General features: G+C 42.5%; 1 protein-coding gene across 1 annotated transcript in view; it reads right to left on the bottom strand.

Moving 5' to 3' along the window:
* Positions 1–8,701, bottom strand: part of SMIM13 (small integral membrane protein 13) — a 30,816-nt gene extending 22,115 nt beyond the window's left edge. Inside the window, exon 1 of the mRNA XM_036448679.2 lies at positions 8,133–8,701. Within this exon, the coding sequence (XP_036304572.1) occupies positions 8,133–8,208 (76 nt within the window). The 5' untranslated portion in view covers positions 8,209–8,701. The remainder of the gene's footprint in view (positions 1–8,132) is intronic.
* Positions 8,702–16,860: the final 8,159 nt, after the last annotated feature.

The raw sequence follows: 16,860 nt of genomic DNA, 5'->3' as shown, positions 1-16,860 counted from the left end.
AAAGCAGAGTCTTTATGTCTGCAAATTAATAGTTCCACAAATTCTGCTAAGTTCCTGATGACATCTAGGGTATTTTCACCAAATCGTAGACATAAATATGGAAATCAACATCAAACTGATTAAATAGACAGATGGTTTGGCTTCTACTTGATGAAATGACCACGCCAGTCCTTTTAGAGCCATCTTTTTTGCATATTCCACTTGATTGCCTACAAGGCTGTCCACAAGTTCTCCTGGTTCCCTTTCTGCTGGAGGTGAATCGTTAGAATCACACATAATGAGAAGATCAGCTTCTTTATAATCTGGTATATGTACAAGACGAGGTCTTTCTCATAGATGATGTAAAACCATGTGTTCATTATAGGGGCATGTGCTAAGATCATTCCCCTCCATTCGTCTTTATAGCCATCCTCAGTCTCAAACATGTGCTCTACAGCTTTGCCAATCATTGTGTCAGCTAAGTGTACATCACTGACACGAGATGTTGCAGCTCTATCAGGGAGGACATCCAGTGCAGAAACTCATCTTTATTAAGTTCTAGTGCATAAACACCATCAAATCCATCGTATTTTATAAGATACAGAGGGTTTACAGGTCCAAAACAGTTCCTTTCCACATGGGTTCCAGGGCCACTGCCCTACTTCCACCCATGCTGAATCCTGCAGCCTACGACATTCTGCCGAAGCTGGGACATGGGCTTGCTTGGCCCCACACTGTTCAAGTGTTTTCTTGTGGGACGTCCTTTTCTTCATCAGTCTTGCAGATACACCAGCATGGCCTGCATCAGCTCTGGACCGCTGGCCAGGTGTCTTCCCGAATGGGGTCTTCATTCATCTGCATTTAAGTGAGCAGCAAAGCTGCTGAACTAGGGTGAAAATTCAATATGCTCCAATTTGAAATTGTGCATAGAATTTCAATGTTCTTGTTAATCCATCATCAACATGCCTCTTTTACAAATTCAGCAAAAATACATGAAATCAGAAGTACTCTGTTGACCACTGAGGCTGCTGTTCTCAGCCCACGGGCCCCGTGGTCCTGCACTGTGCTCCCGCCCCAGACCAACCTGTATCAGATTATTTAAAGAGATAAAATTGGACAACCAAATGGAGTGGCTGTTTGTAAGGGAAGGTAAAACCTAGATTTACACCCAAATCCTTAGCTGCCAGAAACATCTGAGATGGACAGGAGGGACAGGTGGTATAAATCAAGAGTTCTGTTTTAGATATACAGATGCTGCCGGCAGTGGGTGCAAGCAGTGGCTCTGGCACCGGCAGTGGATGCAAGTAGGGCCAGTGCCGGCAGCAGGTGTAAGTGCTGGGCGGGACTGTGGCACATAGGAGCAAATAATTTTCAATAACCACCAGAGGCTTCCCCCGATGATAGTAACCAGAGCCCTGTCCCTGCTCACCTGCTCTACCGTCCTTCTGTGCTGATGCCCACCACGTTCTGCGCACGCCCCTGTGGTCAGCACACGCCATAGCAAGAGGATGTTCTGTGTTTGGTCTATTTGCATATTAGGGTTTTATATATATGTAGACTAGAGGCCTGTTGCAGGAAGATTCCTGCAATAGGGCTTCCTGGGGCCTTCCCGCCTGCTTCCCTCCCTTCTCCCCACCCTTTTCCCACCCCACCTTCTTCCCTCCCTTCTCCACATCCAGCCTGCTTTCCTCCCTTCTCTGCAGCCTCACCTGCTTCCCTCCCTTCTCCCCAGCCTGGCTTGCTTCCCTCCAGTGTCCGCCAACCTGCTTGCTTCTCTGCAGCTTCACTCCCTTCTACAGCACTTGGCTTCCTTCTATGCTGTCTTCAGTCTTCACTTTGCACCTGGATATGCAAATTAACCGCCATCTTGGTTGAGTTAATTTGCACATTTGCTCCTGATTAGCTGGTGGGCATGGCTGGTGGGCGTGGTTTGTTGGAATAGCGAAGGTACAGTCAATTTGCATGTTTGTTCTGTAACAGTTTGAGTCTTGGCTCTGAATTCTTTCCTAGCCAGAACTCAAGTACTGAGATTGCGAACCCAGGTACAGTCTGACCCCACATCCAGTGCCATTTCTGCCACCTACACACCATCATTAGTTCTGCCAACAGAAAAATCTTGGATTACTTCTCCAAAGTCAAATAGCTACTGAGAGCTGAGAATGTTACCTGAAAGGGTGCCTGGCCCTAAGTGGGTCTGCCTAGAGCCAGCTGGTAGTGTGTGGGTTCTGGACTTTGTGCAGAAAAAATTTCACAACACAAGTCCAGGTGAATTTTAGAGAATGTTTACTAAAACTGGGAACAATGAAACAAGGAAGGGCTGATTGAAATGAGACTGCTTTGGCTCACTTAAGAAGTCAGAGAAAAGGGGATCTTGAGATAGATTTCAGGAGGTTTGCCCAGGATGAACTGCCAGTGCCCATTGGTGTCCTGGTTGCAAGCCTTAAGAGTTTCGGAAGTGCATGCCTGTGTAGCAAGAGGAGGGGGAAGGGAGGCAAAATGCTGGAGGTTCTCGTGGAGGGAGAGAATGCACTGGACCTTCGTTTTGAGGGGTTTTAAAAAGGCTGGGTGTTTGGGGCCACAGGAGACCTGCAGACTGTGACCCAGAGCAGCCTGTGCCCACTCCACACTGGGGAGGGGCAACCTGGAACAACCCAGCTCACGCTTCACTCCGCCCACAAGAAGGCAAGGCCTGTGTGACCCAGAACCCACGCATGATCCACGTGGGCCCAGGGACTTGCTCCTTGGGCTACCCAGAGCAACCCAGCACACACCCCACTCTGGGCCACAGGAGAGTGCTGCCAGGGCAGTCCAGAGCAATACAGTGTGCCCAACCAGGGGAACAGGACCTGTGCATGAAAGGAACTGTGCATGCGCTCCCATTACCCCGAGCACCTGAAGCAGACAACTGAGGGACCAGATCCATGGGAGAAGGAGATACAACTCAGACCAGAGACAATAAAGCCTCTGGGCTAACAATTGGCCAGACAGGATCTTCAACCTCTCAAACCTCAAGCAGGGTGCCCAGGGCTAGAAAGAGACAGCAAAAATGGGGAAACAAGAAGAAAAAAAAAATTCCCCAAGGAAAGGAAAGGAGGAATCACCAGAAAGGGAACTAAATGAAAATGGAGGCAAACAATATGTCAGAGAAAGTATTCACAGTAAGGGTCATAAAGTTCCTAAACTGGCTGGATGAGAAAAGAAGCAGAGGACCGAATCAGCAAGTTAGAAGACAGGGCAGAAAAACACACTCAACCTGAACAGCAATTAGGAAAAAAATTTAAAAGCAGGAGGAAAGTTTAAGAGAGATTTGGGACAACAGGTGTGCCAGAGGTAAAAAAGAGGAGCAAGGAATAGAAAACCCATTAGAAAAAATAATGACAGAAAATTTATCTGACTTGGGGAAGAAAAATCACATAAGCACAGAGAGCCCCAAACAAGATGAACCAAAAGGACCACACCAAGACACGATATTACAATGGCTAATGTTAATGACAAAGAAAGAATCTTAAGGGATGCAAGAGACAGAAAGTTACCTACAAGGGATCTCCCATTACACTATCAAATGATTTCTCAACAGAAACACATGAGGCCAGAGAGAATGGAATGAAGTATACAAAGTAATACAAAGCAAGGGACTGAATCCAAGAATACTCTATATCCAGCAAAGCTATGAATTAAAGATGAAATTAAAGATGAAAGCAGGAGCTTCGCAGACAAAAAAAAAAAAAAAAAAAAAAAAAAAAAGGATAAGGGAGTTTATTGCCACCAACCCAGCAATGCAAGAAATGCTAAAGAGACTGTTGTAAAAAGAAGAAATAGAAAGGGAAGAAGGAACACATGTGTGAAGAATAAAAATGGCAACAAACAAGTAACTATCAATACTTACCTTAAATGTAAATTGATTAAATACTCCAATTAAAAGACAAAAGATGATTGAATGAAAAAGGGATCAATCCTCAACACAATAAAAGCTTTATATCACAAACCTATAGCCAACATCATACTCAACAGGCAAATACTAAAACCATTTCCCTAAGAACAGGAACAAACAGAGATGCCCACTTTCAACACTCCTGTGAGAAACAGAACTGGAAGTGCTAGCCATAGCAATCAGATAAGAAGATTAAACAAAAGGTATCCAAATTGGAAAAGAAGAAGTAAAACTATCATTATTCTCAGGTGACATGATATTGTACATAAAAAAAACAAAACCTAAAGACTCCATCAAAAAACTACTAGATTAAATAAATGAATTTGGCAACATAGGATACAAAATTAACACCCAGAAATCTACAGCATTTTTATATACCAATAATAAACTTACAGAAAGAGAAACTAAAAAAATAATTCCACTTACCATTGCACACAAAAAATTAAGATACCTAGGAATAAACTTAACTAAGGAGGTAAAACACCTGTACTCTGAAAACTACAGGACACTGAAAAAACGAGATATAGGAAAATATAAACTAGTTGAAGAATATGCCATGTTCATGGATTGGTAGAATCAACATCGTAAAAATGTCCACACTACACAAAGCAATCTATAGATTCAATGCAATTCCCATTAAAATACCAATGGCATATTTCACAGATCTAGAACAAACTTTCCAAAAATTCATCTGGGATAAAAAAAATATATATATAGCTGCACCAATCCTAAGAAAGAAAAACAAAGTTGGAGGGATAACAATACTAGATAACGCCGAAATGGGTTTGGCTCAGCGGATAGAGTGTCGGCCTGCGGACTTACGGGCCCCTGGTTCAATTCCAGTCAAGGGCATGTACCTTGGTTGCGGGTACATCCCCAGTAGGGGGTGAGCAGGAGGCAGCTGATTGATGATTCTCTCTCATCGATGTTTCTAGCTCTCTGACCTTCTCCCTTCCTCTCGTAAAAAATAATAAAAATATATATATATTTTTTTAAATACCAGATATCAAGCTATATTACAAAGCCACTGTTCTCAAAACTGCCTGACAAAAGAACAGACATACAGACCAATAGAACAGAACAGATAACCCATAAATCGACCCAAGCCATTATGCTCAATTAATATTTGACAAAGGAGGCAAGAGCATACAATGGAGTTAAGACAGTCTCTTCAATAAATGGTGTTGGGAAATTTGGACAGATATATGCAAAAAAATAAAACTAGGCCATCAACTTATACCATACACAAAAATAAACTCAAAATGGATAAAAGACTTGAATGTAAGACGGGAAACCATTAAAGTCTTAGAAGAATCCATAGGCAGCAAAATATCAATATATGTTGTAGCAATATATTTATTTAGCAATATATTTACCACTTACAGCTCCAAGGACAATGAAAACTAAGGAGAAGATAAACAAATAGGACTACATAAAAATAAAAAACTTCTGCACTGTAAAAGAAACCATCAACAAAACAACAAGAGAGCCCACTGCATGGGAAAACATCTTGTCAATGTTATATCTGTTAAGGGTTTAATCTCCAAAATCTATAGGGAACGCCTACATCTTAACAAAAGTAAGATAAACAACCCAATCAAAAAATGGGCAAAGGACATAAACAGATACTTTTCAAAAAAGGCCATACAAAGGCCAAGGAACATATGAAAACATGCATAAAGTCACTAATCATACAGGAGATGCAAATCAAAACAACAACAATGTGATACCATTTCACACCTGTCAGGATGGCTATCATCAACAAATCAAAAAATGGCAAGTGCTGGCAAGGATGTGGAGAAAAAGGAACCCTTGTGCACTTCTGGTGGGAATGCAGACTGGTTCAGCCACTGTGGAAAACGGTATGGAATTTCCTCAAAAAATTAAAAATGGAACTCTCATTTAACCCAATAATCCCACTTCTAGAAATACATCCCCAGAAATCAGAAACACCAATCAGAAAGAATATTTACACATTTATGTTCATAGCAGTACAATTTACAATAGCTAAGATTTGGAAACTGCCTAAGTGCCCATCTGCAGATGAGTGGATTAAAAAACTGTGGGACATCTACACAATGGAATACTACGCTGCTATAAAAAGGACCTCTTAGCATTTGCAACAGAATGGATGGACCTGGAAAACATTATGCTAAGCAAAATTTGCCAGTCGGAGAAAGATAAACATCACGTGATCTCACTCATTTGTGGAATATAACGAACAACATAAACTGTTGAATGAAAATAAATAGATCCAGAGACAGAGAAGCATGGAACAGACCATTGAACCTCAGAGGGAAGGTGGGGGAGGAGGTGTAAGAGATCAACCAAAGACTTGTATGCATGCATATAAGCATAACCCATGGACACAGAGTAGGGGGGTGAGGGCATGTGTTGTGGGGATGGGAACAGCTGGGAGAGGTCAATGTGGGGAAAAGGAGACATATGTAATACTTTAACAATAAACAATTTTTTTAAATAAAATAAAAAGAATTTAAATTAAAAAAAGAAAAGTCTGGGTGTTTAGGGACAATCTTAGGGGAGGGTCTCAATAGTATATTCATCAGATTAATGTCGATGTACCAAAATGAGGTTTATTCTCTTAACTTCATCCGTCCTTGGGTGTGGTTGGCAAATAGCACTAATTGGATTTCCGCTATCTGTCTCCCTGAGTAGGGTGATTTAAGCGATTTACCCTCTGTTTGGGCATTAGAAGTGCAAACTATTTACTCTTAAGTGTCCTTGGTTTAGGGAAAACATGATCTTCTAGATGTCTACAAACTGCTTGGCATCAAGGTTTTTTAACTGTCTCAGTTTCCCTATTTCATTTGTCTTGGGCTTACTAGTCAGTCTCAAGAGAAAGTCTGATATTTGTAGCAATTAGGAATTTTAACGTGCCAAAGACAAGTTTGGCAAATATTCTACCAAGGGTGTTGTCACATATCACACATCTATATGTTTCACTGCCATCTCCAGGTGGCCTGCATCTTCAAATTAGAAAAGGAAGTGTATGCTTTCTTCCTTCTTCATATCCAAACAAATAACAAAGGTCTGGTTTTCCTTACTTCAAGTATCCTAAACACCTCCAACCAGCCCAAAATCTTGACTTCAAAAGCAGGAAATTAAAAAAGTCTTTCCAATTGTTTTATCATCAGGAAAAAAAGGCTGTAAATTAGAAACTTTGGTGCCTTAGTAAAGCAAGAAAATTAAAAATTATACATACAAGTATGTAAATACAAATATATATATATATATATATATATGCATATGCATATGCACAAACACATCCATATCCTCTCCAAACCCAACTCAGTACATTTCTCATGTAATGAATACACCTTATAGTATTTTTGAATTCTGACCATTATTGCATTAATCTGAACCCATACTTCAATGCAATTATGAAAAAATAAACTCGACATTGAAATACTTCCCAAGTTTTCAGTAGTTGAGCCACTCTGCTAAGATATTTGTAGTTATCAATTACTGTGTGTGGGGGGAAAAAAAAAAAAAAGATCTAAGACTGAGCTAACAGTACCTTGAGAAGAAAGTTTTATGTCCAGTATTTCCAAGAAGGGAAAAACTCACAGCAAACAAAACAGCACCATTATTACAGAACTAAGAGTTGGGTTACCCGACCCTGGGAGTTTAATATAGCCAGTGTTTTTAAGTTCTGTCTAGTCTCAACATTTCTGTTTGGAATTTAGTTTAAACCTGAACTCGCAAGTAAACAATTTCTCAAGTGCTTCAAACCCAACTCTGATCCTATTCCTGATTGAATGAAGGTAGCGAAACCTCTCTTTATCTTTAGGGTCAGAATCTGTTAAGAAAAAAAGAAAAAGGAGTAACCAATCACTTCACCTTCGAATACAGGCCAAGGTTAAAATCTGGGCAGAGTGTGGTAAGAATGGCAATCAAGAGCAGACGCGGCCGGTGAAGCAATATCTGGTTTACCCCGAGAGAAGATGCCCAGACCCGGGTCCTGTTCTCTCCCTCCCCAGGATGCCAGCGGCTGCCACAGGTCAGGGGTACAGCGCCGCTGGGCTCACTCCTGAGCCGTAACTGGACAACAGATGATTTTAGGACACTTGTTCATTCACGTCTTAATTTTTTTTTTTTTTTTTTTTTTAAACCAGACAGACCAAGCCAGTCAGCAACACGAGGAGCGCTGGCGTGTGTGCCGCAGCGTGCGGCTGCCCCGCGGCGGTGCCCACTCACTCACCGCACACCATCAGCAGCAGCACGATCAGCAGCGTGGCCACGACCACCAGCAGCGTCAGCCCCACGTTGTGCCACATCCTGGGGGCGGAGGGGCGGCCGGCTCGGGGCGGCGGGGCGGGGGGCGCGCGCGGCCGGCGGGCGGGTCCCGGGCTTCAGCGGCGCCGCGGCGGCATGGGAGGCGGGCGCCCCCAGGGGGCGGGGCGGGGCGGCGCGGGCACACACCGCGGCCGGCGGGCCAACCCGGCCGACCCTCCTTCACGCCGCGGCGGGCGGAGCGCGGGCGGAGGCGTGTCGCGGAATGCCTCTACCCCCTCATCGCTCCCGGGGGCCTGGGACGCGGAGCCGGGAGACCCCGGCGGCGGCGACCGGATGCGCTTCCATGGCGGACACCACGCGCCGGTGGGAGGAGAGGACAGGCACGGGGACGCGCGGCGGTCGCACGGCCCTCGTCGCCGCCCTCCCGAGGGTGTCCTCGGCCCTAACGAACGGCGGATAACGTCTCCCGGCAGCCGCTAACAGCTGCTTCCCAGCCCCCGGCCCCCTCCCCCCTGCAAAGCAGCTCAGCCCCCGTAGTCCCCACCCCTGGCCTCCTCCGTGGCGCAGGGGCGGCTGGGAGATGAAGTCCGGAGCCCGGTGGAGCCTGGAGAAAGCTGTCCCATGTGGACTACAACTCCCAGAACACACCACCAACTCCGCAGCTTTGCTTCTCCCTCCCTCTTTCCCCCTCTCTGCCTTTGGTTTTTCTCAAGCCACAACCTCTGTCTTCAGACTGCAGGTTTTGTATTCCTTATACCCGCGCAGTGGTCTGTGCCAAAGCGCCAGAGTTAGTTCAACCATTACTCCACATACAAAGCCGTTTTGTTGAAAACCATGATTGACGAAGCACGAAGAGGAAAGGAAGGGGTGGCAGCTGCCTGAAAAACTGGTTGCCCGTGAACCTAGCTTTATAGCTGGGGGCGCTGGTTGTGCACTTGGGACTTTTGAGCAAGTACTCACATCCCTGCCGGAGACGCCGGCCTGGGGCGCGGAATCTCCCTTTTCTCCCTGGAACAGATGTTGTATGTTTCCAAAGATAGTGTATTTTAGAAATGGTCCGGTGGACTTAAGGACATCTGCTTTGCCCTTAATTCACCTCAGTTGTCAGTTTAATCCATGCTGCTCCCTTGAGACCAAGTGACAGATGACCCACAACTGAAGATTTAGCCGCACCGGCTTGAACAAACCACTATGAAACAGGACATTTTCATAATCTCAAATTTTCTGTCTTCCCCTGAAATTAAAAAGTCTTCAATTCCGCCAGATTACACTCATTCATTAAGGAGGTGTTCCCAAAAGGGAGAATAAATGTGTAGAGCACTTTTAGAAAGAACCAGATACAGCCTTCATGCTTGCCTGTGACTCTCTTGCTCCCTGCAATACATTTCCATTCTTCAAATTCCTTTACCCTCTCCTCTCTTTCTCTCTCTCTCTCTCTCTCTCTCTCTCTCTCTCTCTCAAAAAAAAAAAAAAAAAAAAAAAAAAAGGCAGACAGAATCTATGCAGCAATCCCTGGATTTATTAAATATATCCTCACCATGTCAGGATATATTTGAAAATGTTTGTGAATTTCCTATACAACAGTATTATGAACAAATCCATACTATATATAAAAGTATTAAGGGATAATGACTTTGCAGAAGATTTAACACTATGTTCTATGAGGAGAGAATGAGCCCTGTGCAACTAAGATGTATTTTTTAATTAACTGATGCCTTTTTAATAGATGGTTCGATTCTATTGCATAAATAAAACACATTTTATTAAAACCTAGTTGAAGAGTTGAAAAAAAAGAACTGGGCCGAGACCGGTTTGGCTCAATGGATAGAGCGTCGGCTTGGGGACTGAGGGACCCGGGTTCGATTCCGGTCAAGGGCATGTACCTTGGCTGCGGGCATATCCCCAGTAGGGGGTGTGCAAGAGGCAGCTGATCGATGACTCTCTCTCATCGATGTTTCTAGCTCTCTATCTCTCTCCCTTCCTCTCTGTACAAAATCAATAAAATATATTTAAAAAAAAAAAAAAAAAGAACTGGAAGAAATTATTTTCTCTCTATTCTTCACATATGTTGAATACCTCACAGATGCCAACCACTGTTGTAAGTGCCAGGGGTACAGCAGTCAGTAAGACAAGCAAAGGTGTTTATGCTCAAGATTATTATTATAGTTGGAAAATACAGACAATAAGTGTAAATAAGGAAATCTCAGGAACTGCTGATTCCTATATTGAAAACAAGCAAGACAATGTGATACTGGGGTGTTGTTTTAGATTAGAGGATCAAGGAAAGCCTGCCTGACAAAGTGTCTCAGACATTTAATCTGAGACCTAAATGACAGGAAGGATTCAGCCATGGAAAGACCTAAGAGGAAGAACACACCAGGTAATGGGAGCAGCTAGTGCAAAGTCACGAGGAGCAAACAAGCTTAGCCTTGGTAGTGTATCTCCGCCCTGGATGTACATTTGGAGTCACCCACAGAGATTTAAAAATTACAAATGGCCAGCCCTCATCCTCATCCCAAATAAATCAGAATCAGTAGAGGTCAGGCGCAAGCTCGGTTGTCTTTAAAAGATCAGGTGATTCTGTTGTGAATCCATGATTGAGAAACCATTGCTCTCGCAGGCGTCTTCAAACTACGGCCCGCGGGCCACATGCGGCCCGCAGAGGAGTCTGATCCGGCCCGCCAGGTTTTTTGGGCAGTGAGCGCAGCCGAGGTGTTACAGTAGGAATTAGTAGTTCATATAGTCCGGCCCTCCAGCTCTCTGAGGGACCGTGATCTGGCCCCCACTTTAAAAAGTTTGAGAACCCCTAAAAGCAATGCTTTTCAAAGAATGGTCTCTGGACCAACAGAATCAGCAGCATCTGAGAACTTGTTAGAAACACAAGTTCTACTCCGGAGCAATCCACTTAAAAGGTGTCTTGGATTGGGGTCATAGTCAATGAGGTGAACAGTGGACAAATTAAGGATATGTTTTTTGAAAGGAAAATTATCAGGATTAGTTGATGGATTAGTGGGGACTGGTTCTCACCAGAAATAAAACATGACTGTCAGGTTTTTAGCCAAAGCTTCCCCTGAAATGGGGAAGACTGCAACAATCCCCCCAGACTAATTTAGGAATTCCTATCTTTACAAATGAGTCTTAACTACCTTAACTATGAAGACGTGTTTGGGACAAATTCACATAACTATTAAACTGTGTTGCTATATGTCTTGTCAGTTGTTATATTAGCAGAGATTATTTTTCTAACGATAAATTTTGCAAGGGTTTTCAAGAATAAGATTTTATGTAACTCGAGCCACAGTTATTTCTGAAATCCTCCTACTAAACTGTTCTCGCCCCTGAATAAAATGCTCTGCCCCTTCCTTTCTCACCACCTCAATCCTTATCCTGCAATGTCTGTCCAACTTCCTAATTAAGAAAACCTCTCAATTTCTGTTCATCTGTCTATCAGCGTTTCCCAAACTTTTGACATATGTGTACCCCTTCTATAATTTTCGTAACGCTGAGTTCCCCTCGTACTCATGAGAACGTAGAATTACGTGCAGCTAAGCACAGTGCAGTGCATATCCCCACCAAACTCCGGTGCAACACGTACCCCCACCAAACTCTTCCCGTACCCCTGGGGGTATGCGTACCACACTTTGGGAAACACTGGTCTAGCTCATCTAATGCAATGGCTTTCAGCCTTACCTGTATACTTGGTAGATTATACCCAGGTAGATTAAAAAACAGATCACAGGTTTCATGCTGGGCATACTAAAGGTGGGGAAGAGGAAATAAATGGTCTGTTTTATTTAATGTCCTCTGGGTGTTTTGTTTTGTTGTTGTTGTTGTTGTTGTTTTAAATATATATTCATTTAATTTAATATATAATAAATTAATTTTTAAAATATAACAATAATTTAATATATATTAGAGGCCCAGTGCACAAAATTCATGCACTGGAGGGGGCTTCCCTCAGCCCGGCCTGTGCTCTCTCACTGTCCAGGAGCCCTTGGGGGTTGATCCCATGGGGGGCAGCCTAACCTAGCAGTCACAGAGGTAGAAGAGGTTTCAGCCACCACCACTGCTCTCACCAGCCTTGAGCACAGCTTCTAGCAACCCCTGTGGGAGCACACTGACCATCGGGGGGGCAACTCCTGTGTTGAGCATCTGCCCCCTGGTGGTCAGTGCATGTCAAAACAATCGGTTGTTCCACTGTTTGGTCTATTTGCATATTAGCCTTTTTTATATAGGATCCTATCTAATAAAGACAGAATATGCAAATTGATCATAACTGTGCAACAAAGATGGCAACACTCACAGCCAATAAGGAGGGAATATGCAAATTGACGCTACAAGGTGAGAGGCAAAAGGCAGCTCTGGCTCTAATATATATTCAATATTTAAACTGGTCCCTGTCCCCCTGCACTTGTCTCATACTGTCCACAACATCCAGGGCCTACAGGACTGCTGATACACAAATACACACACTCAGAATGTGCACACTCACACACCCCGACACACTTTATATATATATATATATTTATTGTTGATAGTGTCCCCAGGTTTTGATAAACAGTCAGACTTGAGAAACACTAGTGCCAAATATATCTAAAAATTAATTAGGTATTCACCTTTGATATTCCTTGTTTTTTTATATTATATAGTAAAACATATATATATATATATATATATATATATATATATATATATATATATATAATTTAGCATTTTATCTATATATGTTGTTTCCAAAATATGATTTTTTAAAAAGGAACATCTACTCCTCTGCTATTTCCTTCCATCAAGGAGGAAGCTCAATTGGTAATAATATGTCTAGTCTCTCTATGCTTTTACTCCCTCTGCTTTTACTCCCTCTGTTACTGATCGGGGAGGAGTGACTTATCTAATTAGTACATTTAGAAAAACAAACTGGGTTTGCTGAGCTCATTTCCTCCCACATTCTTCTTGGGCATGAGGGAGAGCCACCCCACTTCAGCAATGCCTTAAATTAGGGGTTAATTAACAGGCCTGACTGGCTCTCACATTATTATGTATTCTCTGACTTAGTCTTCATTATTAATAAAGGTGATATTGTGGCCTCCATATGTCTTACTCATTTTTAAAATTTCTCAGTTGGGCAACATGTATTCATTGTTCTCCCTCAATGATCCCACACTGCTTTTAAGATAATTAAGGGAAGGAGCCAGGAATTGGGCATTTAAGTATTGCCACATAGAAGGTGCTTGTCACATATTTACTGATCCAAATGTTTGATCTCTAAAGCCTGGAAACAGGCCTGAATCTTAATCATTTGTTCTCTAAGTATTGTGGGGAGAATTATACTAAATGTGGGATACATACAAGGTAACTGAGACAAGACTCCTGTCCTCAGGGAAAACCAGTTCTAATTATTCACCAAATGCCTAATCTGTGCCAAAACGAATAAAAAACAAATAAACAAAATATGCGCCCTTACATAAAAGAATCCAAACTGGCTCAGCATTTTTTCAATGTTGACCCATCTGTGCTTCATGAAATAAATTTAGTGAATTATGACAAAGCCACTAATGGAATAGACTCTATAATAATAAAAGGTAATATGATAATTAAACTGGATGTTTTCCAGATGTCCTTCCTGACGAAGCTGGGGCAGAGAGAAGCCTGGGTCCCAGGAGCCAAGGGAAGCCGGTGCCAGCAGTTGGGGGGAGAAAGTCCTACTCTTGCACAAATTTCTGTACATCGGGCCTCTAGTGGAATAGAATAGAATAGAATAGAATAGAATAGAATAGAATAGAATAGGATACAATAGAATAGAATAGAATACAATAGAATAGAATACAATATAATAGAATACAATAGAATAGATCACTGTGTAGTACAAGTAGTAAAGGCAAATGGTACTCATGAAACTTGTTTCTGTTATCTGTGTGTGTATGTGTGTGTGTAAATTCAGTTTCATTGCAAAATATATTCTTACTCTGGGTTATAGTTTTTAAAAGTTAAAAATCCATTCTCCAGCAAGTATGTACATAAGTGACAATATTAAATCTTATTTTACTCATATATCATAGAAATTTTATAGATGAGATGGAGGCTTAGGGAATCCAAAAAAATTGGTAGTAGGTAATGGATAGATATGATATTCAAACCCTGGTCAGTCTCGCTTGAAATTTTGTCTCTGTTTTACCACAAGATTGGCTATGACATTAGGAAAGTTCTTGAGAAAAGGGGAAGATTAAGGGAAAAGAAAGTCATGAAAATGCATTTTGTGTGGAGAAAGTGTGAGTCCTTAAGAGTCCATGGAAAAGATACAATTTCTTTAAGTTCTAATGAATTTGGAGTACAGGTGGTTGAGAATTAGACTGTAGCTGTGACTTCTTACTTGACTGAATTACTAAGCTTCCGTGACATTTGTAAACATTTATAAAATAGGTATAATGCTAGTATTTTCTTCAGAGGATTGTTTTGAGAATTTAATGAGATGCTATAAAAAGCTTACTTGACAAGCGCCCTGCACCTAGGAGGTCTTCAATAAATGTTAGCTACAAATCTCAATAACTTAATATATTCTGATATACAATGGAGGAACTGGATAGCAGGATTGGTGTTATTCAATTCATTTTTACTTCATTTGGAATACAGGCTATTAGGGTTTGATCAGAGAAGCAGAACCACCATGCACACATACGATAAGGTAATAGGGGAATTGTTGTAAAAATCAAAGGCAATTTTGTAAATTAAAATCAATTGTTATAAGAATTAACAGCAATTATTATAAGAATAAAGGCAGGGCAGTCCATGCAGGCAATTGCCTCCAAGACTAGTGCCCAGCCTATGGTGGCTATACTGGAACTGGGGAAGGAAAGTTGGATGTGGACAAGGGCAAAGGTGAACTAGAACTAAGGAGACAACTATTACCTACTAACTGGGACCCACATTTGCCTCGCCTCACCTCCAACCTTAATTCTTTGGGTGACGATGCTGGAACCCTTCACCATGGACCTACTCCCACAAGGTGGGCTAGCTGCAGATCAGAGACAATGTGCCTGGCACCTTCCACCAGCCATTAAAACCCTGAAAAAATAATTAGCAGTTGCTTCACTTCTATCTCCCAAATAGCACCCACAATGTCCCTAATGGCCGACTGATCCAGAACCACACAGGATAAGCTGACATAGTAAAAGCCACCACACAGTGAGAGTCACTAAGACATTTTCCTTTCTTTCCTTTTCCTTTCGTTCCTTTCCTTTACCTTTCTTTTCTTTTCTTTTCTTTTTTTTTTAACAAGAAAATGACTTGATGGAAATGTTTGTAAAACATAGATCTGTCAGCAGGGTAGAGATGAGATTGGGGGTGAGGAAAGATTGGAGACATAAAGAGACATTGGCATAGTCCGGAAGAGTGGTCTCGGACCTCTTTTTATTGTGCTTTAGGTAAAGGTAGACTAGATAAGTGGGGCCAAGCCTCTGGCTTAATACAACTTAAAAATATGAATTTAAAAAAATATTTCTAGCTTGGCTGGTGTAGTTCAGTGGTTGAGCATCAACCTATAAACTAGGAGGTCAAGGTTTGATTCCCGATCAGGGCACATGCCCTGGTTTCGGGCTCAATCCTGAGTGTGTGGCATCTGGAGGCAGCCAATCAATGATTCTCTCTCATCATTGATATTTCTATCGTTCACTCCTTCTCCCTTCCTCTCTGAAATCAATAAAAAATAAATATATAAATATATATGCTAGTGGCCGTGTGCACAAAATTCGTGCACATTAAAAGGGTATTAATTAGAGGAAATATTTTAATATTGCTATTTGCCCTTTCTCTGTAATAGAAGTATCAGAGATGAAAAAAAAATTAGTAAAATGTATATGAAAATCTTCCTCCGGTCAGAGTCTGAGGCACACCACAGGACCCAGGGTCAAGTCCCCACCCACCCGCATGTGCCTCAAAATCACGCAAGACCCAACCTGGTCAGCCCCCTGATTGGGTTAAATCCAGACCCAGCCGATCCACCCTTGTCAAGCCCCACCAGGTGTGGGGGGAGGGGTATGCAGCCTCAGATCCCCTGGCCTGGTGTGGGGTGGGAGGTCCCCTGTCAAGCCCCACAGGATGGGGATGGGTGCAGCCACAGGTCCCTGCTGATTGCTCATTAAGGCTCATTATGGGAACTCAGCCTCCGCTGTGGGTGCAGCCATCTTTGTGGCAGAATGATGGTCAATTTGCATATTCCCTCTTTATTAGATAGGATAATAAAATTAATCTTTCCAAAAGTCAAAGAATTAATAACATAATGAATGACAAGATTGGGGAATAGGCAGGAATGGAAATCTAGCGATGTTAGTGAGCTGGCATTTGAGGGCTCGTTTGACCAGGGAGCACTGGCAGGTCCTGGAGAGAAGGCTGAGCAGTGCTCCCAGCACGCTGGGGATTTTGGTGAAGCTGGCCCGGGCTCGGGTGCCTGGAGACACCAGAGGGCTGCACCGCAGGAAGAAGGGGGAACCAAAAATAACCCTGCAGCCTGAACAGCTTTGCCTGATCTAGCTGACCCCTTAAAGTTCAAATCCTGAAACTGGATTAAGGGCATCCTGGATTACTTCAGCTCCAAGGGTTGGCTGAAACAAATGAGAAAGCTCAACATCCTAGTCCTCAAATTGTTACTACAAATAACCTTTCAAAAGTAATTTTCAGTACAAATGCAGTTTTTTTTATTG

Source organism: Pipistrellus kuhlii, unplaced genomic scaffold, assembly GCF_014108245.1.
Source record: "Pipistrellus kuhlii isolate mPipKuh1 unplaced genomic scaffold, mPipKuh1.p scaffold_m20_p_2, whole genome shotgun sequence".
In the NCBI taxonomy this organism is placed as follows: Eukaryota; Metazoa; Chordata; class Mammalia; order Chiroptera; family Vespertilionidae; genus Pipistrellus; species Pipistrellus kuhlii.
The sequence above is the reverse complement of the archived record's forward strand: the minus strand, read 5'-3'. Positions and strand labels throughout refer to the sequence as shown.